Here is a 24,143-nt window from a genome sequence, read left to right on the forward strand (position 1 = left end):
GCAATCCAATTCACAGATACATATAAGATTACTGCGTGTTCAAAATGCAATCATCTGAGCCACGGTACAGTTTTGGAGATGCTCTGACCGACTCATCCAGCCATCACAGTTTCTCACATTTGCCCATATAATGACACCTTATTTTCAATTATGCATGACTATATCTGCACCAAGACCAAAAATCACACAGCTAATGAGCTACAGTGTCTTTTTGCCTTTAATGAAACTGATAGGTCTGTGAAAAATGGCTGCCCAGTCCGGTAAAATATTTAGTATGTGAGCGCGATGGTTGGTCAGTTAGATTATACTCAAGTGACGGTGGTAAAGTCAATGTACATCACTTTCTTTCTTTCTTTCTTTCTTTCTTTATTAGTTTATTTGACAGGGACAATGTGCAAAAATATTAAAGATGCTTTACACCACATTATAGCTGATGCTAGTTTCCATCTGTAGTCCCTGAGCAGGTAAGAAATACAATATAAAATGTAAGCAATATAATCAATCCACACTAACACACTACACACACTGTGCCTGAGTTTCAACATGAGTTTATAATAAGAGAAGATGTGAAGAAAAAGAGTTATATTTTTACACGGGATTGTACATAAATCCATAATAGCTTGATCCTGTATTGCCATAGTAATAAAAAGGTTTACAGAAGGGATTGATCTTAAGTCCAAAGCAAACATTTCCTAAGTCTTTACATAACAAAATGCCAAACTTATTTTTCTTATTTTTCTTCTGCAGAGTCGTCAAATCATCTGCCCCGTGGTGCAGATTAGAGATTTATTTGCATAGGTTTTGCACTGGGTGTGTGTGTGTGATTGCCATTTTACATTCAAAATTCTACTATGATGAATACATCGAGCTTTTACTGACAAGATCAACCAACAAGAAAGCACATTTTACAAGTCACTGTACTCAAAATCTTATCGATCTTTTTTTCTGCTAAACCTCAAGCATATTTTTTATGAAAGAACAAGATTGAAGAAATATGACCATGATTTAATTTTAAAACCAAAATGTCTTAAATGGTGGTTCTATACCAACGTCATGGCCAACACCACATTTACCAGTTCTATTATGTGTTTAGAGAGTGAGTTGCTTTTGTTGTTTGTTTTATCCCAAGGCAGCTGTTGCCTGTTCAGTAATGATTTTAATAAACCTTAAATTGAGAATGAAGTGACTTGAGACACTCCATTACATCTAATATAAGCTCATATCTCAGCAGGGCAGTGGGTGACTCAGTCGGGGTGCCCAGTAGAGGGTGATGCACCAAGGTGACCTTTAACACAGCACAGTCTGTGGGAGTGCAGTCCATGTGGCCTTCAAGGACCATCCGGCAATGTGGGATGTTATGTATGAGGGAAGCCTTACAGTGGGGGAACTCAGCAAAGATAGCACTTTATTCTTCTGTTGTTTTTTTTACATATATTTTTTATGTATTTATTAGATTGTGACTCTGAGCCAGTGTGAAAGTGAATGTTTGATGATGTGTCTGTATTGTCTTAATGTGTATTGATGCTAAACCTGAAAAACAAATCTACCTACCAGTACAAATAAACTCACCTGAACCTAAACCTCACTGTACAGTTGTGATGTGCACTGGAGCTCCACTCAGTGTTAATCAGGACTGAAACGCCCGACACATGGAGAGGATTTGTCACTAGAGTCAGCACACGGTGAAGTGGTGCTCTTTGAACAACACTGAAAATGTGCTCTGCTCTGGCCCTAATCTGTGCAACAGCTGCTGTTTCAGTTAGTGAGAAATGTGACCTATTACAGGCAGCATTCAAATATTGGAGTTGCGCAATAGTTGTATGCTGGATATCAGAATCAGAATCAGAATCAGAAGACTTTTATTGCCATAGTCTGTGAACACAGTTCACAAACTAGGAACTTGATATGGTGAAAAAGTGCAACATAAACACACTGAATAAATACAAATACAAATAAGAGCATGCACAAAGTTAAAAAGATATGCTTAAAAAAATCAAATGAAATACTTAAAGGGAAAAAATATGTACAATAGCAGCATCAGAACAACAGTGCAAAGTGGCTTGATATATCATGGTTGATATATCATGGTTGATATATCACTCTTAACTGGATATATTTAATACGGTAGTGTTATAGTGATGACGGCTGACAGTAAAAACAATTCATGTCCATATCACTTGACCCATGTTGCTAAATTATCAACACATTATGGGCAGCAAAGACAATGGCACATTTAGCATTATTATTATTATGAATGTTGATATAAACTCAACACCCTTAGAAACCTGCATCCATGTTTTAGTCTCTAGTGATCCTCCAGTCCCAGGCTCAACAATACAAAATGCGAGTGCTCTCTATAGTTACACAGAGACATTGTTGATAACATATTTGATAAAATGCCTGTTGTAGCTTGAAGGAGCATAATTTTTAAAGTCAGTGATGCTTATAAGGGGATGCCGCCAGTGCAAGAAGGGGCTGCGTACCCGCCCCCTGTAGTAAACCCTGTGCAACCCACGAATGACAAATTCCATTCTCTACGGATGAGTAATAACATCATTATAAGTGGACCTAGCTGTAGGATGTTGCCTTTTATGCAGCCCAGACCCAATTACAGTAGCATGGATCAAATTAAATATTGGTTTTTTTCATGTGATGGTGACAGGCAGCCTCTGTTTGTACTTTATATGAACAATGGAGGTCTTCCCACTAAAGCCGCGTATCAGGTCCTCTCTGCGCTCAGAGCTGCAACATCAGCCAACTGTGTGCAGCATAAACAATCCACAGCTGCGCGGGAACAGGCTGCACAAATACAAAAACAACTGGATGTAAACGCGTCGCAATGCCATTGCTTACCTTTGTCTGGGCTTGAAGAATTGCTCTCCTCCTCTTTCGGATTTGCAACCTGTGTTATTATGGACGTGTTGTCCATGGAAACGAGATGGTCAGCACCTTCGGCTACACCGTGTTTATTCCTGGGCAAACATCACCAATAGTACAGTCCCCTGGCTGCGCACACGCACAGAGCGTCCGCTGTTTGCACCATTAAAATCCCATTTTAGTCGAAGCGGACAGTCCCATTTCCATGGAGCTCACAAACAACAGAGGATCTGACAAGGATCGGCCACAGCGCGTCCAACATTTGAGATGTCAGTCCAAGAGCGAGGAGCAGGAGGCAAACAAAGCGTCATTCCCGCGTACGAGCTGTGTGTGTGTCCGCTGTGGCTGTTGCAGGCACAGCCCCCGCCTTCTGCTGCTGCTGCTGCTACTGTACACTCACTGCTACTCACAATATCAGCTGCGCGATACGATACGGTTACTGTTACGCACCCACCAGAGATGGCGACCGTGCGTCCTCCTGCCTGGCAGAGGCCAACACTGGACTCGCCACACCACAGTATTACACATTCAGTTTATTCAGAAAGGTCTTTTTTAGTTTTAGCAAATTGTGCAAATAGAATAACAACATTTGGAACCATAGAAGCATTCTCAAACTGAGGGGCGGGTACCCGGGGGATGTCCAGAGTTTGCAAGCAGTCCCAAAAGGCTTCAGAGAAAGGGTGTGAACCACGATAATGTATAATATCGGAGATGCAATAATCAAAAACACAATACTAGTCTATAGCCTACAAATCTTAATAGGCCTGTCAAAATCTACCCATAAGTTCTAAAATGTTGGCTGTTATATTACATAGGCCCCAGATGTAGACTATTCATGGGTTTCACATAGATGAAAATTAGGTCCATTGGCATAGGAATTAATAATCCAAAATATTTTACAGAATATCTTATCTTTTGAATCATGAAAAGTCTTCTGAATGTTTCCAAATAGGAAGCTGAAACCCATACAGCCTACATTACAGGCTATCTGCAAATGCATAAAATCTGTGGTGTTATATTGTTGCATATGATGATATGATGTTTTTGCACATTTATGTAATCCACAACTGCCATGAAGCATAAGGAATATGAAAAATGTGTGCACTGCCATTTAAATGCAGCCACAATATGACCTACTAAATCAAGCATTTTCATCTTCAGCTGACTGTTAGCATCCAGCCAGATAAAGTGGTTTTCTGGTTGTTTGCCAGTGGTGTCTGAATGTTTGTCCATGTTACCTTAGCTGTCAGTCTGAAGGAGCCAAAACCCACTTATTCCTAAATGACCTCACCTGAGAATCTGGTGCTGGGCCAAACCAGGAAATACAACACTGATCCGATCATATTAAACCCTTGGTTTCAACTGATATCAGTTTGGACCATTGCTTTTGTCCACTACTGTTTACAATAATCTATACTTGTATAGCCGACACCACAACACATGGTGTCTTTGAAGCACTTCCCACAATCACAATCTCTTCTGGGCACTTGACCGGTATTATCATGTTGCACTGCCTGACAGAGCTGCGTACCCATTTGAAATCTGATAAGACTGGACCTGCACTGGTTACTCCACATGAGATAAGAGGAACAGGATGAGGATGTAAATACGTAATAATATAAACTCTTTAACTTTACTACACAATGTTTTATCGTAAAGCCAATTGAATTAAAAAAAAGGAAGTTATTTGAAGTGATATCACTGTGGATCACACATTCTTTACATCTAGCTTCTGTCATCTACTCACAACCTGTCAAAATCTGCTGAAGTTTGTATTAACTTGAAAACTCAGCTCATGCCATAACAGAATTCAAAGCAAAAGCCAGCAGGTCTCTAAATGTTTCATGAATGCAGTGGGTGTAGTTAGGCAAAGAGCTCGATTCACACAATCCCCCCTCTCTCCGCATGGGTCCCTGTCTCTGTGGTCCCTCAAGCAGCACTTCATTCAAGCTCCCCTGGACTTCCACAAAGACATTGTGGGGCCAGTAAGGGGACATATGAGGTGGTGCTTTCAAAGCAATGTAAAGTTGTTTAGTCTTGTATTTGAAATGTACTGTCAGAATGTAAAACAACACATTGCAGATAATAAAATAATAAAATACTATAACTATAAAAAAAGAACAGCTGTTTTGTTTCCATACAAGTTAACATATTTCTTTCCCCACTGAAAAGTAATGAATTATTATTATTATTATTATTATTATTATTATTATTATTATTATTATTATTATTATTATTATTATTATTATTATTATTATTATTATGTAATGTTTCTCTCAAATTGAATATTTGGTTTGCACATGTTGCCTCCCAGTGGACACTTTATTAACTGCACTTCTGTTCTTCAAGCTGTTGCTGTTCTGTTTAGTAGATTTGTTAGATAGTAGATATAAAGTCATGGCGATATATAAACAAATCAAAAGTATTAAACTGTAAAAATGGTTTGTCTTCTTCAGCAGATTATGTGCCTGCGTGTGTGTACAAAATATATCGAAAGTGCGAGTGCAAAGCGGAAGTCGCATTCTCCAGTTCTCAGAGATTTCATCATTCATTCTTCTGCTCTCGCATTACCGCGGTGGTCCATGCTTCTTCGCCGCGCCGCATCAGCACTGCTGAGGACCAGTGAGATCCTGTCCGTCTGTCCCGTCTCTCCGGTCCCATTTGTGCGGCGGTCACTCAGTTATTTCCACAAAACCAGGCCGTTATCAACCTCGGTCTGCCTGTGCAAGAAGAAGAAGCAGAGTTTGTGGCTGCAGCAGGCTCAAGAAGGACAAAGTATGGACGGGAACATAGAAGAAATCTTGGCCCCTTTGAGGCTGGCTGTCAAAGAACAGGTAGCTACAACTTATTATGTGAGGGAAATTACTTCGGACAAGGCAGATGTACCACCCTATTTCAGCCAAACTAAGACTTGGAAAGCAACGCAAGCCTCTAATGCTAACCGGCTTCCCTCTGATTCGTGCCAATGAATGGGCGCAGCCATTGCCTGTTAGCTGTCAGCTAACTAGCTCCTGCGTGCGCCCTCTGCCACGTTTCAGGGAGCAGTGCTTCTGCAGATGGTGTTTAGCGGGGTGGGGTTAGCCATAGACCATGTTTACACTGCGGGTTTGGATGAGAAATCACCCAAAACATAAGTGGGGGATAGACTGCAGCGTTTTTCTAATGTGCTGTACTCTTGTTTTCAGGGAGACCTGGTGCGGACACTCAAACAGGATGGAGCTCCTGATGTGGATGTCACCAAAGCTGTGGCTGAACTTAAAGCAAGAAAGCGAGCTTTAGAGGCGAAGGTAACACGCCCTTATTGTGCTATTTTAAAGAGAATTTTCTCAAGTTCACCAAATAACTGTAGTTGGGAAATGTATATGAATTGTCAAGTACTTCGACCTCTTTGTCATAGGAGCTGGCTTTACAACCCAAAGATGACATTGTGGACAGAGCAAAGATGGAAGACACTTTGAAGAGGCGATTTGTATATGACCAGGCCTTTGCCATCTATGGAGGTATGGCATTAATGTAAGGATTAAGGTCTGACCACTGTATGACTGCCTGCAGGTGTTTAACCTTTGTTTACTATTGCATTTTGCTCTCCAGGTGTAAGTGGCCTGTACGACTTTGGCCCTGTGGGTTGTGCCCTAAAGAACAACATTCTGCAGGCCTGGAGGCAGCACTTCATTCAGGAGGAGCAGATCCTGGAGATTGACTGCACCATGTTGACTCCAGAGCCTGTTCTAAAGTATGTACAAAATCACTGAGCAGATAAACATTTGCCTGGTGGTTCCTAAAGTCAGCTGTTCAATGCTGGTCTATAGGTTTGTTTAGCAGGCACATATTGATTCTGCGATTTTATGCATGGAAGCTGTCACCATAGCAGCATTCCATAGCCCGGTTGCAGATACATTCATTTTTACCTCAAATTAGCACTCAAAGTTGAAAGCTCTGTAGATGTTTGTCAAAATAAAATCTCATTTCTAACCAGAACTTCCGGTCATGTGGATAAATTTGCTGACTACATGGTAAAAGACGTCAAGAATGGAGAATGCTTCAGGGCTGACCATCTCCTTAAAGGTAAACGCCTGTTTGATATCTGCAGTTAATCTGCACTGCATCCATGTACTGACTGCCATGCTTGTGAATCTTGTAACATAGCTTATATTCAGAAGTGCACTAGCAAAACCCTCACAGGATTTGGAGGTATCCACAACATGTTAAGTCTTTGTGTAAAACAGTCTTTGCCATTTCTGTCCTCAGCACATCTTCAAAAGCTTATGTCTGACAAGAAGTGTGCAGCTGAGAAGAAGGTGGAGATGGAGAACGTGATCACTCAGGTTAGTATTTTTTTATTAACAATTATAAAGCCATTTTGACATGATTTTATCAGTGTTGTTCTTTTGTTGTTGTTCAGATGGACAACTTTACCCAGCAGGAGTTAACCGACCTATTTGTAAAATATAATGTAAAATCCCCCACCACAGGAAACGACCTGTCCCCTCCTATCTCCTTCAACCTAATGTTTCAGACGTCCATAGGACCTGGTGGAAATATGCCAGGGTAAATTATCAAATAGAAACTCTTCTCATAATAGGAAAAATATTAGTGTTAATGTTTTTTTTCTGTTTGGTTTTAAGCTATTTGAGGCCTGAAACTGCTCAGGGAATCTTCCTAAATTTCAAGCGACTTTTAGAGTTTAACCAGGGAAAACTGCCTTTTGCTGCTGCTCAAATTGGAAACTCCTTCAGGAATGAAATCTCACCTCGCTCTGGACTTATTCGTGTCAGGTATGAGATTCACTTAACATTTTTTCTGTCTCTAAGATCAGAACCATAAACACCTATGTCTTGTATGCAGAGAGTTTACTATGGCTGAGATTGAGCACTTTGTGGATCCAAATGAGAAGGTTCATCCAAAATTCCCCAACGTAGCCGACTTGGATATCATGCTGTACTCTTCAAAGGCCCAAACAAGTGGACAGTCTGCACAAATCATGAAGCTCGGGGATGCAGTGGAACAGGTGGGCTTTGTCAAAACTTTTATTTTCTTATTTCTTATTATTTGCTTTTTCTGTTATGGGAGGTAATTATTTCATTGTATGTTATGTTTGTTTCCATATAACATGAAGATATGTAACATTTACATTTCAGGGAGTAATCAATAACTCCGTCCTTGGATATTTTATTGGGAGGATCTACCTCTATCTTACTAAAGTTGGTGTAGCCAAAGACAAATTGCGATTCCGGCAGCACATGGACAATGAGATGGCTCACTACGCCTGTGACTGCTGGGATGCTGAAGCCAAAACATCATATGTATGTACTGACTAAATGTGATATTACTGCTACAAGGCTGTGAGCTTCTCCTTCAGATATTGCTTTATTTTTGTAGGGCTGGATCGAGATTGTGGGTTGTGCAGACCGTTCTTGCTATGATCTTCAATGCCATGCACGTGCCACAAAGGTCCCACTTGTAGCAGAAAAGCCCCTTAAAGAGCCCATATCCTTATCAATGTAAATGTGCGCAAAACAGCTGGTGAATTTTTTTTTATTTAAACAATCTTCCATATTTTTTTCTTTAACTTATACACACAAAACTGTAAATGTTGTGCAGTTTGAGCCCAATAAAGGAGCTCTTGGAAAAACGTACAAGAAGGACGCTAAGCTAGTTATGGAATTCTTGTCTATTTGTGATGAATGTTTCATAACAGAACAAGAGAAACTGCTCAATGAGACTGGGTGAGCTTGTCACTTGTTATTTAAAGGCTCTTCAACAGTTTAGTGATTATAGTTTAACATTTTAAGTTGTATTTTTCAGCGAGATTACCATTGAGACTGATGGCAAGACGTTCAAACTCACAAAGGACATGGTCAATGTGAAGCGACAACAGAAAACTCTTCATGGTGAGCTTTGCTCTTTATTAGTTAAACTACAGTTTAAATCACTAGAGAAACATTTTCATTATATTAAATGCTTTTATTTTTTGTCCAGTGGAGGAAGTTGTTCCAAATGTTATCGAGCCCTCGTTTGGGATTGGTAGGATCATGTACACCATCTTTGAACACACATTCCATGTCAGAGAAGGCGATGAACAAAGAACAGTGAGTAACACATTTTTATATGTACACACTTAACTGGAGTCAAAAGATTGCTTGAGGTTTTGTTATTTTTCTGCAGTATTTCAGCTTCCCTGCCACTGTTTCACCATACAAATGCTCTATCCTGCCTTTGAGCGTAAACCAGGAATTCATCCCTTTTGTTAAAGCACTTTGTGAGTTTACATTGTTTATAATTTCACTCAAAAATGCATTGCATATTCTCAAATTGATTATCTGTTTTTCTTTTTCAGCTGAGGCAATGACCAAAAATGGTGTGTCTCACAAAGTTGATGACTCTTCAGGGTCCATTGGGAGACGCTATGCCAGGACAGATGAGGTTGGAGTGTCTTTTGGCATCACCATTGATTTTGACACAGTGAACAAAACGCCGCACACTGCCACGTTGAGAGACAGGGACTCAATGAGGCAGATCAGAGCAGAGGTAAGATGTGGCATTATATTCTTCATGATCAGATAAGAATATATTTATGTATGTATTGTTTATTTTTTTATTGTCATTTAAACAATGTAGCGAGTAGTGTAATGTAGTGATAAAACTATAAATTCTTTCATAAGTATATTCCAAGTATAAAATGTTTTTCTTTTTCAGATCACCGAGCTTCCAGACATCGTCAGGGATTTGGCCAATGGTACAATGACATGGGCAGAAGCAGAGAGCAAGTACCCCATCTTTGAAGGACAGGAGACCGGCAAGTTGACTGTTGAAGAGTAGAGCAGCTTGGCTGTCACATAAAGGAACCTACAATCATTTTGTGTATGCACCACAGGGATGAAAAATGCAACTATACTGTCATAAGCTATTGTGGACTGGAACACTCTCTTCAGTCTCTACAATGCCATGTATTCATCGTATTAACAGTCGTGGACGCTTGCACAGGAACTTTCTCTTATGAGCAGCATTTCATTGGTCTTATGTATGATTTGTTGTGTTTTTAAAAGAGGAAACTGTAACTTTGCTTTCTTCATAAGAGGAACAATACACCATTCCAGGTCATTCAGACTGGATACAAATATTTAACTATTTCAATAAAACAAACCAGCACTTACTGGTGACTTGCATTCAAATCACTCTTATACTCTCATATGTTTTGTTCAACTGCAAATAAAACTTATTCAAGTAGTTGTTCACAACTTATTAAGATGTGATTGACATCCAATATTCCTGGCAATAAGAAACGCTGAATAAATGTCATAAAATGCACAGAAGCATGTTCAGTAGAGGACTAATGTAGGTAATGATCATTAAAATCTAGTATTTCACTGTATTAACAGTGTGAGGGAGAATTCTGAAGGCAGTAGTGAACAGCATGATGCAACATAATGACCGAGTTTCAGCCAGGCCAGAGAAGAGGCACCACCCCTTTAAGACAAAACCGCGAGTTCAGATGAGCGCTTGAAAGACACAGTGTAGAGAAAGACTGTAGGACAGAGCAAACACTACCTGTGAGTGCGGGACAGGCTGCAGGACAGAGCACGCTACCTGTGAGTGCGGGACAGGCTGCAGGACAGAGCACGCTACCTGTGAGTGCGGGACAGGCTGCAGGACAGAGCACGCTACCTGTGAGTGCGGGACAGGCTGCAGGACAGAGCACGCTACCTGTGAGTGCGGGACAGGCTGCAGGACAGAGCACACTACCTGTGAGTGCGGGACAGGCTGCAGGACAGAGCACACTACCTGTGAGTGCGGGACAGGCTGCAGGACAGAGCAAACACTACCTGTGAGTGCGGGACAGGCTGCAGGACAGAGCAACCTGTGGACACTATCACAATGGAAGAAGTACTTGCCCCATTACGAGAAGCTGTGAAGCAACAGGTACGTGCTTAATATGAAATTATAATGGTTATGATTACTCTTCATTGACTTACGTGTTATGAGATTTTTTTTTTAAATCTTACTTTGATCAGGTTAGTTAAAGCTATCAAATTCACAGTTTCAACAGCTCATAAACTCAAAACTCTTGAAAGATGACAAACATCATAATACAACGTTGTTTTTTTTAATGAGTTATTGTGCGCAGTGAAATGCATCGCTTCAAATACAAAGCGATGAGGAAACGCGTAGAGACCGTCACCAAATGGCAATACTACAACTTTTCATTCTCAAGAGCTGCAAAGGAAAAGCACACAGAGCCACAAAAGTTAAATTACACAATAAATGCAACATTGTGGACGCACTACAACCACTACTTTCCCAATGTGCATTATAATACAGTAAGTTATGATAATGTCAATAAATATGTTAATAAATATAAATATTCAACAGCCTTTATCAACAGCACTTATCAATAATGACAATATCAATCTACTACAACCCTTATTTTTACCATCTGAAGCTTTTCTGCAGTTTCTTATTATATGAATATGGTGAATTATTTTGTAGCTATTGAGAATTAAAATGTTTAATATTGTCATTTGTTGACGGTCCCTACCTGTGAGTATTATGGTATATTTATTATCTTTCAAGAGTTTTGTGTTTATGAACTATTGAACTTGGAAGTTGTAAACTGTGAATTTGATGATAATCTTGCCTAACTTCTTCATCAGCTGTCTCAGAGGAACTTTCAAGTCTATGTGGAAGTTTGTGGTGAGCTTTACGTTGCCTGACAATGCAAAACTGTTATAAACCTAAATATATAGTTAACATATAGTCATTATAAACTGCATAAGCATTATTATTATAATTTGGCTTTAACCAAATGGAACTAGGCTACATCCTTTGTAGCAATGGACTAGTATTTCACTCATAAACTGCTGCTTCATTGAATAATTTACTGCAGTATGTGATTTTTTTTTTTCTTTTCTGTAGGGTGACCTGGTGCAGCAGCTGAAGGAGCAGGGCTCCTCAGAGCTGAACAAAGCTGTGGCAGAACTCAAAGCTCGGAAAAAGACTCTTGAAGCAAAGGTGCGATGTAGTTTCCATCATTTTGATATTCTAAAGCTGTGTTTAACACTTAGCCATATCTCTAGGAGCTCTCCCTGCAGCCCAAAGATGAGGTTGTTGACAGGGCAAAGATGGAGGACACTTTGAAGAGAAGGTTCTTCTATGATCAGGCTTTTGCAATTTATGGAGGTATGACTGGAAATATAATGCTAACCTGGTACTCATAATTGGGCAATTCTGTTAATAATATCTAAACTTCTGGATTCTAGGTGTGAGTGGCCTGTACGATTTTGGTCCTGTGGGTTGTGCCCTAAAGAACAACATCCTGCAGACCTGGAGACAGCACTTCATTCAAGAGGAGCAGATCCTGGAGATTGACTGCACCATGTTGACTCCAGAGCCTGTTCTAAAGTATATGTGGCTAATAGGCCTTACTAAATAATGTTGTTTGATGCATTTTTGTCTAAAAAAATGTTATTTCTTTCAGGACATCTGGACATGTGGACAAATTTGCAGATTACATGGTGAAGGATTCTAAAACAGGAGAATGCTTCCGTGCAGACCACCTCTTGAAAGGCAAGTTTAACAATATATCCCCCAAACACCTAAAAACTTGCTACAAGTGTCCAGTATCCAACAAATTGAAGTGATGAACGATCACTGACAAGACACAGCCAAAATCAGCTCATAGGCCTACAACTGCAATAATTTAGCAGCAGCCTTTCTACTATTAGTTTTCCCCCATTTAATTAAGGATGGTGAGGCTTAGTCGGTTTTACCTTTCATTGACAGACAGGCTGTTACCTGTTTGTCCTGAGGGATTACTGGGTGGAAAGATGATGGGGGAGGGGGCATTGGAAACCCTTTTATAAAAAGCTGTCATGGTACTCTCTTGTGCAGCACACCTAAAAAAGCTGATGTCAGATGAGAAATGCCCGACAGAAAAGGCAGCTGAGATGGATGATGTAATCACTCAGGTATGTACACAGTCAGGAAATACAAAAAGCACTTAAGTCTCTTTAAACTGATTGAACTTTATGAATGAATGTTTGAATGCTAAATTAAATACACCAATTAAAAATAAAATTAATTTGATTCTGTAATATTTTATCTGCATGCTGTATTTTCATTAAGAATAAGATAGAGGTGGTTTTATTTTGCTCTTTGATACCTTATTATGCTTATAGTTTATTGCTTAAAGGTGCACGAAGGAATGTATGAAAAACATGCCTTCTTACTCTGAGCAGGTCCCCCTCTCCATAGATCTTGGTTTAGTAATGTTACTGGCTTGTCTCCATGGATATAGATAATGGTATACTGTGGAACTTTCTTGAACTTTTGCCTTGGAGACGATCAGACGACAGACACTCCCCCAGAAAAGTTCTTTTATACTGTACACTATATTAATTATGTTGATTTTCAGATGGACAACTACTCGCAGCAGGACTTGGCTGATCTGTTTGTGAAATACAACGTCAAGTCTCCCTCCACAGGAAATGACCTCACTCCTCCCGTCTCCTTCAATCTCATGTTTCAGACGTCTATTGGCCCTGGAGGAAACATGCCTGGGTACACATCGCTATACGAACACACTATGAAAGTCAAACCACATTAAACTAAATAAATCTGAATAATTTCTATGTGCAGATATTTGAGGCCTGAAACAGCTCAAGGAATGTTCCTGAACTTCAAGCGTTTACTGGAGTTTAACCAAGGAAAGCTGCCGTTTGGTGCTGCTCAGATCGGAAACTCCTTTAGGAATGAAATCTCTCCCCGCTCTGGACTAATTCGTGTCAGGTTGGTTTATCAAGTCAGTTTAATTTGTGTTGAAAACCATTTATGCCAAGTAATCTTATGTTACACCTTGCATACAGGGAGTTTACAATGGCTGAAATAGAGCATTTTGTGGACCCAAATGACAAAGTCCATCCAAAATTCTCCAATGTTGCCAACCTGGAAATCATGCTGTTCTCCTCTAAAGCTCAAACCAGTGGACAGTCTGCACAAATCATGAGACTCGGAGATGCAGTAGAACAGGTGGGTGGTACATATTTTAACCAGTACGTTTTACCATTTTAAAATATTGATGATTATTTTTCCTCTGCCATAGGGAGTCATCAACAACTCAGTCTTAGGCTACTTCATCGGCCGTATTTATATGTATCTCCTCAAAGTGGGTCTCTCCAAAGATAAAGTACGTTTCCGACAACACATGGAGAACGAGATGGCTCACTACGCCTGCGACTGTTGGGATGCTGAGTCTCTTACCTCCTATGTAAGTTTGCCATGTCTGAGCTTTTCAAATACTTGAGTAACATGAGCCTTGTAATTAGTATGCATGTATTTGGCTCCACAGGGCTGGATTGAGATTGTGGGTTGTGCGGATCGCTCCTGCTATGACCTCTCCTGCCATTCAAGGGCCACCAGGGTCCCTCTAGTGGCCGAAAAGCCTCTTAAAGAACCCATATCCTTTGAAAAACCAAGTACCGGTACATGTCTTAGTAAAACAGTGTCAGTTTTGTAGTGCCCATGTTATTTAACCCATAAAATCCTCAGTTTTAGGTTTAGTTTCTGCTAGTTTTTGTAATCTGTCAACTGGACAAAAAGTTGTAGGAGTGAAGACGTTTCACTGCTCATCCAAGCCGCCTACAACTTTTTGTCCAGTTGACAGATTTGAATTTTCTTTTACTATGGATCATACATGGACGACTGAGGGATTACGCAGACATCTTTTTATTTAATGTTAATATTTTTGGAATCCCTCAGTCTAATGTATTTTTAATGTAGCCAAATTCAGCTGCCAAACATTTGTGACATTTTGTTCATCAGCTGCTTTCCTTAATAACGTCACACAAAGTAGTGAATGTGACCCAGTTTGAAGCCAATAAAGCCGCCATAGGGAAGGAATACAAAAAAGATGCAAAGTTGATCCTGGATTATCTGTCAGTCTGTGATGAGTGCTACATAAGTGACCGGGAGAAGCTGCTCAGTGAAAAGGGGTAGGCTCTATTTAGATTGCTTTAATATTAGATCAGTTATGCCAAATCATTATGTTAATATACTGACATCTCTGGTCCTTTCAGAGAGTTCACCATTGAAACCGAAGGAAAAACATTCACTTTGACTAAAGACATGGTCAGTGTGAAAAGGTTTCAGAAGACTTTGCATGGTAAGACATTATACATAATGTAAACAAAGAGTATACAGTGAACTTTAGTAATATGAAAACATGTCATTGTTTTTAGTGGAGGAGATCATTCCCAATGTAATCGAGCCGTCATTTGGTATCGGGAGAATCATGTACTCCATCTTTGAACACTCCTTCCGCATCAGAGAAGGAGACGAGCAGAGAACGGTAAGTCACATGCAGCAGGTGTTCATACTGTGCTAAAGCATATTTTGGGGTCAGTTTACTTTTGTAGCTATTATAGGACTTTTAGAGTGGGCGTGAGTACTACCAAGTGTATATGAACTAAACATATACTTTCATTTCAGTATTTTAGCTTCCCTGCCCCTGTATCCCCGTACAAGTGTGCCATCCTTCCCTTGAGCCCAAACCAGGAGTTCATGCCTTTTATCCACCAGCTTTGTGAGTATTAGCCAAAAAGAGTCAGATTTTATATAAATAATAACAATAATTTATATTTGTGTTGTGTTTCTTGTGTCTTTGTAGCTGAAGAGCTGACTAGAAATGGAGTGTCTCACAAAACAGACAACTCCTCAGGGTCCATCGGGAGGCGCTATGCTCGAGCGGATGAGATCGGAGTGGCCTTTGGAATCACTATAGACTTTGACACAGTGAACAAAATGCCACACACTGCCACGCTGAGGGACAGGGACTCAATGAGGCAGATCAGAGCAGAGGTAGGGTATTTTATGTGTGCATGGGACATTGTACGGTGTGTGTTTGTCTTATGTACAAAATTGTCCTTCAGGTTGATGAGTTGCCTGCAGTGGTCCGAGATTTGGCAACTGGTGTTTTAACCTGGGAAGAAGTGGAGAAGAAGTTCCCAATTTTTGAAGGACAAGAGACCAACAGAAAGGATGAATGAAACAGACACATCATAGATTTCATTTTGCCATTCCACATTAAACAATTTAATTCCTAATAATTCAAAGTGGTGCCTTTGTGACCATATTACAAACCAATGATGATGTGTGTATTAATATTCTACTGTGAAACTGAGACCTTTTAATCTCTATCTTTTTTAATTGGATGATTTGTCATTATTACGCACACTGAAGAGAAAGCCCACAAAGATTTTTAGAGACTAACCACAGTGTTATTGTTGTCTTGGTAACATGTCCCTCTGGCTGTAACACAGTGAATACTCTGAATACACTAGGCCTATATGTTTACTGTAAGTAAAGTAAGTAATGTGTAACTGTGGTATGTATATGGTATAGGCCTATATGTTGCAAACATTAGAATTAGGGAAAGGCAAAGTGTTTAACAAAGCTGTGACCTACGTAGGCTACTATAGAAACAGTATATTTAAGACAGTACACAGTATTCACTTCAAAGTCAGATAACAAAAAGTTATTTGAAAATAACATATTTCCAAAGGGCTTAATTTGGTCAAGACAAGTAGTGTACGGGTTGGGTTTGTAAGCCTGGGACTCCAAAGGCCCCTGGTATAGTGTTTCTTGGAGCCTATTGTACTGATTTAGCAGCCCCTCGCCCCGCCCCCTTGTGTCCCTGTCAATGTATAAATACATTTGTTCACCTTTATGCAGCGGCAGCTCCCACACGGGGGTCAAAGGGACCCGCTGCCCTCACTGTGGATGCATAACACAAGAAAAAAGTACCTTCTTTTACAACCTAAATCCAGGTTTAGAGTGAACTTTTCCCGCGTGGACTTCGCTTAACAAGGGCTCTCAGCTGCTGCGTTCAAGGTCAGTACGTGAACAGGTGCTGCGGAGGACGAGTGATCCAGGCCCGTGGCATTTAGCCTGGAGCTGGTTACTGTGCCACTTTTGTGCATTTGACTCAGAAAAGTTGTTATTATCCGGAAACAGGAAGCTTTGTTTTGCACCTGCAGGTAAAGCTGTTTTTGCATGAAATAAAAAACACGACTTAAAACCAACGGCCTTTAAATGTCTTATTATCTCTGGTATTGTCTGTTTCCAGTTGCAGACCTTTGATAAAATAGTTTGATAAACTACTGTAAAGAGACTGGAAATCAAGCTGTGGTTTCATTCAAAATCACTGAGGCATTTTAAATGTAAAAGTTAAATGAATGAGCAGGCATAGGCCTACGATGATTCTTGTTGGATTATTTATTCCATCACAAAAAAATAAAAATAAAAGCAACGAAACTCTGTTTGTGTATCCTATTTAGACACTTGATTCTTATGTTTATACTAATCTTCCAAGGTATTTATTTTAATTACCAAAACATTTTTTACCTAGTGTTGTGCCACCAACTAAAAACTACATTAGGAGCAGATGTTTGGCCTTAGGTCACTGAATGGCTTTAAGTTCCAATTTGCTTATTCTAAGAAAGAGATTAGGGGCCCAAGGTGCTGTCACACCCTCTCCCATGTCACAGGTAAAACCTGTTTTTATATTCACAGCTCTGACTGTCACTGTACTTAGGGAGCTCTTCTTCTCTTGGCTGCAATGGGGGTCAAAGCTGCACTGCCCAAATATGAGCTCTATTTCTACAACACAGTGCTGAGCCTTGCCCTGCTCTGGGCCACCAGCTGGATCTTTGATGTCTCCAGTGGTGAGTATGAAGAACACACAGGACTGTGCAAAGGTGAACTTAAGTCAGAAGAAACACAGCGGGATAGACTAGGATAGGCCACTGGCAAAAAAGAAAACATTTTGTGCATCCAGATATTTGCATACACAGCTAAGTTATTTCATACATAACACAAATAGTAACATCTCACACCATAAGCACATTTTAATGGTTTATTTGTTTTGTTTTCATTTATTACTATCCCTTTTTTTTAAGACAGAGTACTGGCTTAAATCCATGTGTACAGTATCTTTACTGTTACACTGCACTGACAAAGACGAGTAGCTCTATTGAATTCTTTTTAGTTAATCAATGCATGTAAATCCAAGCTCCTCGCATCAGCATTTTATATGTGCCGCATTTTCATTATGAAAGGATTTTATGGTCAAACCAATCTTTAAAAGGCAACTGAATCTTAGCAGAACATCAAATGAATATGATGAAAGATCACTATTTCACTAAATAATGTCACTGCCCTGCCAACAAACTGTGATGATTGGATTTATTTTTACAGCAGCTAAATATAAATCACGATCTGTGGCGTTTATTTTACAATGGCCTATAATACTAACCCCACACTGGGCATGCACTTCAGATCGGGCTGTATACACAGCACACAAAGTTTGTTCAGGGGGAGCTATGCTGACCATTCAGGGCAGATCAAGTGTCCATTTTAACACCATGCAGACAAAATATAGCTTGGTGCCGCCTCTTGTGTTTTATAATGACAATGTAGATGAAGTTGAACAAACTGAAGTCGTCTAAATCTTCTCTTTTTACAGCAAATATCAATAGAAAAACATTCAAAAGCAACATTAAGCCTGGATGGCACTACTTTGGGAGAAAAATGGTAGGCAAGAATTTTGTTATTTTAGTTATTTTTGTATGCATTAATTACACGTGCAGCCTAAATAAACTATAATCTTTTCATTGTAGGACACAGCTGACTTTGAGTGGGTGATGTGGTTTTCTACATTCAGAGATCACATCCTGTTTGCTCTTTCTGGTCATATATTGTTTGCTAAGCTCTGCACTATGCTGGCTCCACAGGTGACTGACTCTATACCAAATCATACTAAATAATATGTACTGTTCATTCTACTCAGCATAAACAAAATGTTGTTGCCATTTATGTTGTTTTAGACTTGGCTCTTTCATGTAAAGATGCATTATGTAACTTTTCTGATGGAGTATTTTATTGCTCAAAATATCATGAAAAACATGCATTCCTACAGTGGGGTTGCCTCTCCACAGATTTGATCTGTACCTTAGCCTGGTGGTGTCACCTGTTTTGTCTCCAAGCTGTGGAACATTCTAGGCAAAGCAGTGACACCTCCATGGAAACAAGCAGGTGGTGAATACCAGAAAAGTTTCATAGTGCCCCTTTAAATATTATGCATATGAAAAAATATATGTTCTATATATGTACATAGGGAAAAGATTAGCAGTTACACAATGCACACGTTAGCAAACTCTACAAAAAGTCTTAAAATATTTAGGAAAAAATGCAAAAATGGATTCAAACAGCACATTTTCTGGAGCATATGATTGATACGGATGTTAATGGTCCTGTTTAGGACAACTGAAACTGTTGTTTAACTTACCTGTTGTAGTCCCAAATCAAAGGTCATTTCTTTATTTTCCGATTGTTTTAAAATAAAGCTCATGTTAAACTCTAACTTGAGTAACAGAGCTTCAGACAGAACAGTGCTCATAGTTAGCATCACATCACCAGGAAGTGTTGATGACATTAGCTGCAAAGTATCAATAGAGCAGGATTGTAATTAAGTAGAAGACAATACATGGTTGTTATTATTTTTTAACACACCACCTCTGACTCCACAGTACAGGTCCCTGGTGTTCCTGGTCTATGGGGTCCTGGCTGTTTGGACCAGTATGGGCTGGACCTACGTCACCCTGATGCTGTCCCACTGTATCCTGCTCTACAGCATCTCTCTGGTGAAGATCCGCTGGCTCTGCTTCCTCACTGGCCTCTGTACTCTGGCCTCATTCAAGTGTGAGCCCTTTGTGTCCTGGCAGGTAAATATCATTAGTACTTATCAGAACCTAGTAGGGCTGTATTAAAAGTATTAAAAATCAGATACTAATTGATATAGGACAACATTTGACCTTTCCTGAATATTATTTTGTGTTTAAAATTATAATCCATTGAATTTAAAAGACATCACTAGATCCAAACTAGCATTAATAGATGTACCCGTAAATTTCGGACTACAGAGCGCACCTTGATATAAGCCGCACCAGCTAAATTTGAAGAGAAAATCAATTTTGTACATATATAAGCCGCACCTGAATGTAAGCCGCAGGTTTTCATATTGTAACATGAGACATTTACACAGAAAGACGCTGCACCGACACGCTTTTTTTTAAACTGTGCCTGAAAATTGGCACCAACACGACAACAACACGGGATGAACACATCTGCAGGTTTAGAAAATAAAGCTGCACCAACACGGAAAATCTGCTTTTATTTCCTCTGAAAACTTTTGTCGTCTTTTTACATTGACCAAGTTGGATTCATTGATGTCGAGCTCACGTGCAGTGGCTCTATTTCAGGGGTCGGCAACCCGCGGCTCCGGAGCCGTATGCGCCTCTTTCCGCCTCATACTGCGGCTCTGCGTGGCTTGGGAACTAACACAGACACAGCTCATAGTCCTGCGTAAAGAGCCCTGATTTTCAGACGCTGTGCGCGCAGGGGTCAGGAGCAACTTTGGCCCGTCCCTAATGACACACTAATAAGCTCGTCCGTAGATGTATCATGAAAATCCTGCTGGAAATCGCCACAGAAATCTATTTGATGTAGTAGCAAGTATATTATCTGCTCTTGTCTCCGCGGTGACGTATCACGTATAACACATCAGACACGACGCACAAAAGTAGAGCCACAAGCGAGTGAAAATGAGCCAAAACAAAAGTCTTTGGAGAGCTTTTAACAAAGGGGAAAAGGACAACTGAGGAGCCAGAAGAGGAGACTACACCTCCAAGAAAAAGAAAGATAAATTTAACAGACAATGCCTACTTAAAATCTGGGTTTGTCGCTGCAGGTGACTCTCACGCACAGAGTCCGCTCTACGTAACATACGGGAAAAGCAAATGAGGCAATGAAACCTTCAAAACTGCTTTGGCACATGGAGAATAAGCACCTGGGATAAAATGATACGCTACGAGTTTTTTTGTTGTTGTTTTTTTAAAGAAACTGCGGAGTAGAGTAGACATAATCACATAATCAGCGCAGAGCTCACACTGATGCAGCGGTTTGGTGAGTTGTATTTTTTTAATGCACTTAAGTTGTTTTTGCCATATTTATCTGCCACGTGTAGAAGGCTTGTCCGTGAAAGTAAAACCTACATTATTCCGTTACATTATTGTTATTATACAGTGTTATCTTCATTTTAGATGTCAAAAAGTATTTGCGGCTCCCAGTGTTTTATTTTACGTGGAAAGTGGGTCCAAATGGCTCTTTGCGTGTTAAAGGCCGACCCCTGCTCTGTTTCCTTTCTGTTTCTTTATCTTAAAAACGGCATCATATCCATTTCATGATGCGCAAAATGATCGTTCAAAATCAAAACTAGTGAATTCTTCAGAGCAGAATCTTTCCCCACGTCTGTCTCACTTTTACGTTTACAGCTAGAGAGCGCCCCCCAGGGGCCGTTATCCAGTAAAATTCCATATATAAGCCGCACTGCTGTAAAAGCCGCAGGGCTCAAAGCGTGGAAAAAAAGTAGCGGCTTATAATCCGAAATTTACGGTATATACTGTATAGCTTCCAACTTCCTCTTCCCATGTCATCTTAGGCAGGTTTTGTGGAGGGGGACTTTGAACTGAGGCATGTCCTTTTCTATGGAGGCTGTGGCTTCACCATCATGCGCTGTATTAGCTTTGCACTGGAAAATTGTGAGAGAAAAGATGGAAACTACAACATCCTGGAGCTGCTCAAATACAACTTCTACCTCCCGTTTTTCTACTTCGGACCCATCATGACCTTTGATCAGTTCTATACTCAGGTAAGTTGAACACAAAGTAATTTTAATGCACATGCTCATCACTTACAGTTGTAGTAGTGATGTGGTAATGTATGCTTAGAGCCAGAGAACCAGAGAAACTATAAGATGCTAGGTTAAAGATGACCAAATCTCCCTATTTACCCAGGACAGACCCAGTTTTGAGCCATATGTCCCATGTCCCAGTGGATTTATCCAAAACCAGTGATTTGTCCCAGTTTCATACAAGAAATATACCACGTGTCCCTATTTTTGACCCATTTCATCCATGGAAAGGGTAAAACATATTGTCAAATGTTTTGTTCAAATACATAAAACTGTGCTTGAAAATCACCAGGAGGCCAGAAAGTGCACTCAGTTGCAATGACAGAAGTATCTCATGTTATAAACTGATTCGCAAGTAAGTTGAGACAGGGTGCTTGATAATGTTCTTAATTACATACTCTTTTCACAAGTTTATTATTACCAACCACCACAACTCGGTGCGTCCCAGTTTTTAATTTTGAAAAGCTGTTCACTTTAGGTTAAGGTACACTTTATTGTCCCTGTAGGGAAATGTGCCCTGTGTATTTGACCCATCTTCAGTGCCACTGGGATAACTTGTCAGGATCAGTGGGTGAGACAGAGTCACATTTAGCATTTTAAAATCTCCACTGGTTAAACTTTAGGCTAACTGAAAATTCTGTGAGGTGTGAGTACACAATTCCGAGTCCATACTTCGCCTTGTGAGTAGAATCTGCAACAAGAAGGGCAAAGGGTCTCTCCTTACTGTTTATTGTGTGTGTGCTGCCCTCTGCAGGTGAACAGGTGTGACTTGAGCAGAAAGGAGAGAGAGATGTGGAACATCAGCCTACATGGGCTCATGAATCTGGGCGTCATTATTGTAGTGGACATCCTCTTTCACTTCATGTACATCCTGACCATACCCACAGACCTGAGGCTGCTGAAGCACCTCTCAGACTGGGCTCTAGGTCTGAACCTCTACAAATGAAACCTTGTTATATTGTAGCTATAATACTAACCTGTCACTGTGTTGTTTCAGTGGGGCTGGCCTATGTGAACCTGGTGTATGACTGGGTAAAAGCAGCTATCATGTTTGGAGCCATCAGTACAGTGGCTAGACTGGATTACCTCGACCCACCTAAGCGCCCCAAATGCATTACTTTGCTCTATGTGTTCTCAGAAACGTGAGTGAAAGCATGCATTGTTTAATTGGATTGTAGTAATTTATTTAAAAAGAAATATTTTGTTTGTTTTCGATAGACACTTTGACAGAGGAATCAATGACTGGCTTTGCAAGTAAGCTGAATGTCTAGTAATCATGTTTATTGCCCATAGTTGCTCAGTTGTTTCTGTGCATCAGATATGTGTACAATCCACTGGGAGGGAGCCATGACAGTGTGGTGCAGGAGCTGATAGCCACTGTGTGCACTTTTGGAGTGACCATCCTCTGGCTCGGGCCCTGCAAAGTTGTCCTTATCTGGGCTTTCTTCAACTGTTTTGGCCTCAACTTTGAGCTGTGGGCTGCCAAGTTTTTCTCAATGGAGCCTTTTGCATCCTTTGAGGTCAGTGAGTGAATCACTGCATATAAATCTATTAAATGAACTTTGTTACATTTTTATATTATATTCCCAGACAGCAATGTCAGCAGCAGGATCCAGAAGATTAAGAGCCATCTTTAATGCGTTCAACTTTTGGTGCATTGTGTTGTTCAATATTCTGGCCTTGAACAGTCTGGACTTTGCTAAGATGGTGGCTAAAAGACTGCTTCTTAAAGGTTGCCAAATGCATTAAATATATTCACATTGTTTCCATACATTGTAACACTATTTTTGTGTCCTCAGGATTCCCCATAACCACAGTTACGGTGCTATTTGTCACCTACTGCCTGGTGCAGGTGATAAAGGAGAGAGAGCGGAGACAAGCGCTGATTGACGACCCAGACCCTGAGCCTTCTGCCTCTCCTTCAGACACTGACGCTCACACAGACTCCACCCAGGCTGCCACTGAGTCAGGCAAAGAGAAGTCAGAATGAGAGTAGTGCAATGTTTACCAACAGTATTACAGACAATTTAATGCCAGGGATTTTAAACATTTTATTTTGACCTTTATGTAAAAAAATAAGCACCAGATAGAAGTTGTCCTTGTACAGCATTTCATTGAAGTCATTCATGTTTATGCACAATAAAATTATTAATAATTATTTAAAATGATGCTGGTCTTTTTTATTAAGTCAGTCATGTAGTAAATCGTAGTCACAATTTAATATAGCGCTTTTCCACCTTCAAGGTGCTCCACACACACTCATGCACCAGTGTACGCAGACAGTGGGGGCAAGGCAGGCTGAGTGTCTTGCTCAAGGACACAGCAACAGCATTCATCTGTAGGAGCTCGAATCGCGTCGCTCAACCGATATTTATGTCGAGAGCGGGATTTGAACTGCCAACCTTCGGATCAGTGGACAAACACCAACTGAGCTACTGTGTAAATACCTAAATACCAGTTTCCC

At 40.2% G+C, this 24,143-nt stretch overlaps 4 protein-coding genes and 1 non-coding gene across 6 annotated transcripts in view; 4 read left to right on the forward strand and 1 right to left on the reverse strand.

Moving 5' to 3' along the window:
• Positions 1 to 3,321, reverse strand: part of ctdspla (CTD (carboxy-terminal domain, RNA polymerase II, polypeptide A) small phosphatase-like a) — a 31,577-nt gene extending 28,256 nt beyond the window's left edge. The window contains exon 1 of the mRNA XM_033985524.2: positions 2,854 to 3,321. Coding sequence (XP_033841415.1) covers positions 2,854 to 2,929 — 76 coding nt within the window. The 5' untranslated portion in view covers positions 2,930 to 3,321. The remainder of the gene's footprint in view (positions 1 to 2,853) is intronic.
• A 2,106-nt stretch (positions 3,322 to 5,427) lies between these two features.
• On the forward strand, positions 5,428 to 10,049 carry LOC117388058 (glycine--tRNA ligase-like). Its single transcript, XM_055229941.1, has 17 exons — positions 5,428 to 5,711; positions 6,063 to 6,164; positions 6,275 to 6,377; positions 6,469 to 6,610; positions 6,854 to 6,942; positions 7,126 to 7,202; positions 7,280 to 7,425; positions 7,503 to 7,652; positions 7,723 to 7,885; positions 8,016 to 8,180; positions 8,257 to 8,369; positions 8,463 to 8,603; positions 8,683 to 8,768; positions 8,857 to 8,966; positions 9,043 to 9,136; positions 9,215 to 9,405; positions 9,574 to 10,049. Exons 1-17 carry the CDS (start codon positions 5,460 to 5,462, stop codon positions 9,694 to 9,696), a joined length of 2,247 nt encoding a protein of 748 aa, XP_055085916.1. The 5' UTR covers positions 5,428 to 5,459; the 3' UTR covers positions 9,697 to 10,049.
• LOC117388747 (small nucleolar RNA SNORA84) lies at positions 6,644 to 6,777 on the forward strand. Its single transcript, XR_004542849.1, has one exon. It is a non-coding gene; the product is annotated as a small nucleolar RNA SNORA84 (small nucleolar RNA).
• A 651-nt stretch (positions 10,050 to 10,700) lies between the features above and the next one.
• Positions 10,701 to 15,975, forward strand: LOC117388059 (glycine--tRNA ligase-like). The gene is made up of 17 exons (XM_055229942.1): positions 10,701 to 10,797; positions 11,791 to 11,886; positions 11,952 to 12,054; positions 12,135 to 12,276; positions 12,353 to 12,441; positions 12,766 to 12,842; positions 13,289 to 13,434; positions 13,513 to 13,662; positions 13,740 to 13,902; positions 13,976 to 14,140; positions 14,222 to 14,348; positions 14,723 to 14,864; positions 14,949 to 15,034; positions 15,111 to 15,220; positions 15,361 to 15,454; positions 15,539 to 15,729; positions 15,801 to 15,975. The coding sequence occupies exons 1-17, from the start codon at positions 10,753 to 10,755 to the stop codon at positions 15,915 to 15,917; spliced, it is 2,043 nt and encodes a 680-aa protein (XP_055085917.1). The 5' UTR covers positions 10,701 to 10,752; the 3' UTR covers positions 15,918 to 15,975.
• A 590-nt stretch (positions 15,976 to 16,565) lies between these two features.
• On the forward strand, positions 16,566 to 23,844 carry hhatlb (hedgehog acyltransferase like, b). Of its 2 annotated transcripts, none has more exons than XM_055230151.1 (12): positions 16,566 to 16,761; positions 17,443 to 17,594; positions 18,395 to 18,462; positions 18,549 to 18,662; positions 19,458 to 19,652; positions 21,428 to 21,637; positions 22,434 to 22,605; positions 22,677 to 22,821; positions 22,898 to 22,933; positions 22,998 to 23,199; positions 23,270 to 23,411; positions 23,479 to 23,844. In XM_055230151.1, the coding sequence occupies exons 2-12, from the start codon at positions 17,489 to 17,491 to the stop codon at positions 23,667 to 23,669; spliced, it is 1,581 nt and encodes a 526-aa protein (XP_055086126.1). In that variant the 5' UTR covers positions 16,566 to 16,761; positions 17,443 to 17,488; the 3' UTR covers positions 23,670 to 23,844. The 2 variants fall into 2 exon arrangements, with proteins under 2 accessions (XP_055086126.1, XP_055086127.1); XM_055230152.1 differs by having other exon boundaries at positions 16,616 to 16,761; positions 17,465 to 17,594.
• The last annotated feature ends 299 nt before the right edge of the window (positions 23,845 to 24,143 follow it).

Source organism: Periophthalmus magnuspinnatus, chromosome 20 (genome assembly GCF_009829125.3).
Source record: "Periophthalmus magnuspinnatus isolate fPerMag1 chromosome 20, fPerMag1.2.pri, whole genome shotgun sequence".
Classification (NCBI taxonomy): domain Eukaryota; kingdom Metazoa; phylum Chordata; class Actinopteri; order Gobiiformes; family Gobiidae; genus Periophthalmus; species Periophthalmus magnuspinnatus.

Excerpts from the sequence above, each read along its gene's own strand:
- LOC117388058 (XM_055229941.1), top strand. The coding sequence starts at position 5,460 with ATGCTTCTTCGCCGCGCCGCATCAGCACTGCTGAGGACCAGTGAGATC. Across the intron at positions 6,611-6,853 it reads ACTCCAGAGCCTGTTCTAAA|AACTTCCGGTCATGTGGATA; the intron begins GTATGTACAAAA and ends ATTTCTAACCAG. Across the intron at positions 8,181-8,256 it reads CTGAAGCCAAAACATCATAT|GGCTGGATCGAGATTGTGGG; the intron begins GTATGTACTGAC and ends TTATTTTTGTAG.
- LOC117388059 (XM_055229942.1), top strand. The coding sequence starts at position 10,753 with ATGGAAGAAGTACTTGCCCCATTACGAGAAGCTGTGAAGCAACAG. Across the intron at positions 12,277-12,352 it reads ACTCCAGAGCCTGTTCTAAA|GACATCTGGACATGTGGACA; the intron begins GTATATGTGGCT and ends TATTTCTTTCAG. Across the intron at positions 15,035-15,110 it reads GTTTCAGAAGACTTTGCATG|TGGAGGAGATCATTCCCAAT; the intron begins GTAAGACATTAT and ends CATTGTTTTTAG.
- hhatlb (XM_055230151.1), top strand. The coding sequence starts at position 17,489 with ATGGGGGTCAAAGCTGCACTGCCCAAATATGAGCTCTATTTCTACAAC. Across the intron at positions 17,595-18,394 it reads GATCTTTGATGTCTCCAGTG|CAAATATCAATAGAAAAACA; the intron begins GTGAGTATGAAG and ends CTCTTTTTACAG. Across the intron at positions 21,638-22,433 it reads TTGATCAGTTCTATACTCAG|GTGAACAGGTGTGACTTGAG; the intron begins GTAAGTTGAACA and ends TGCCCTCTGCAG.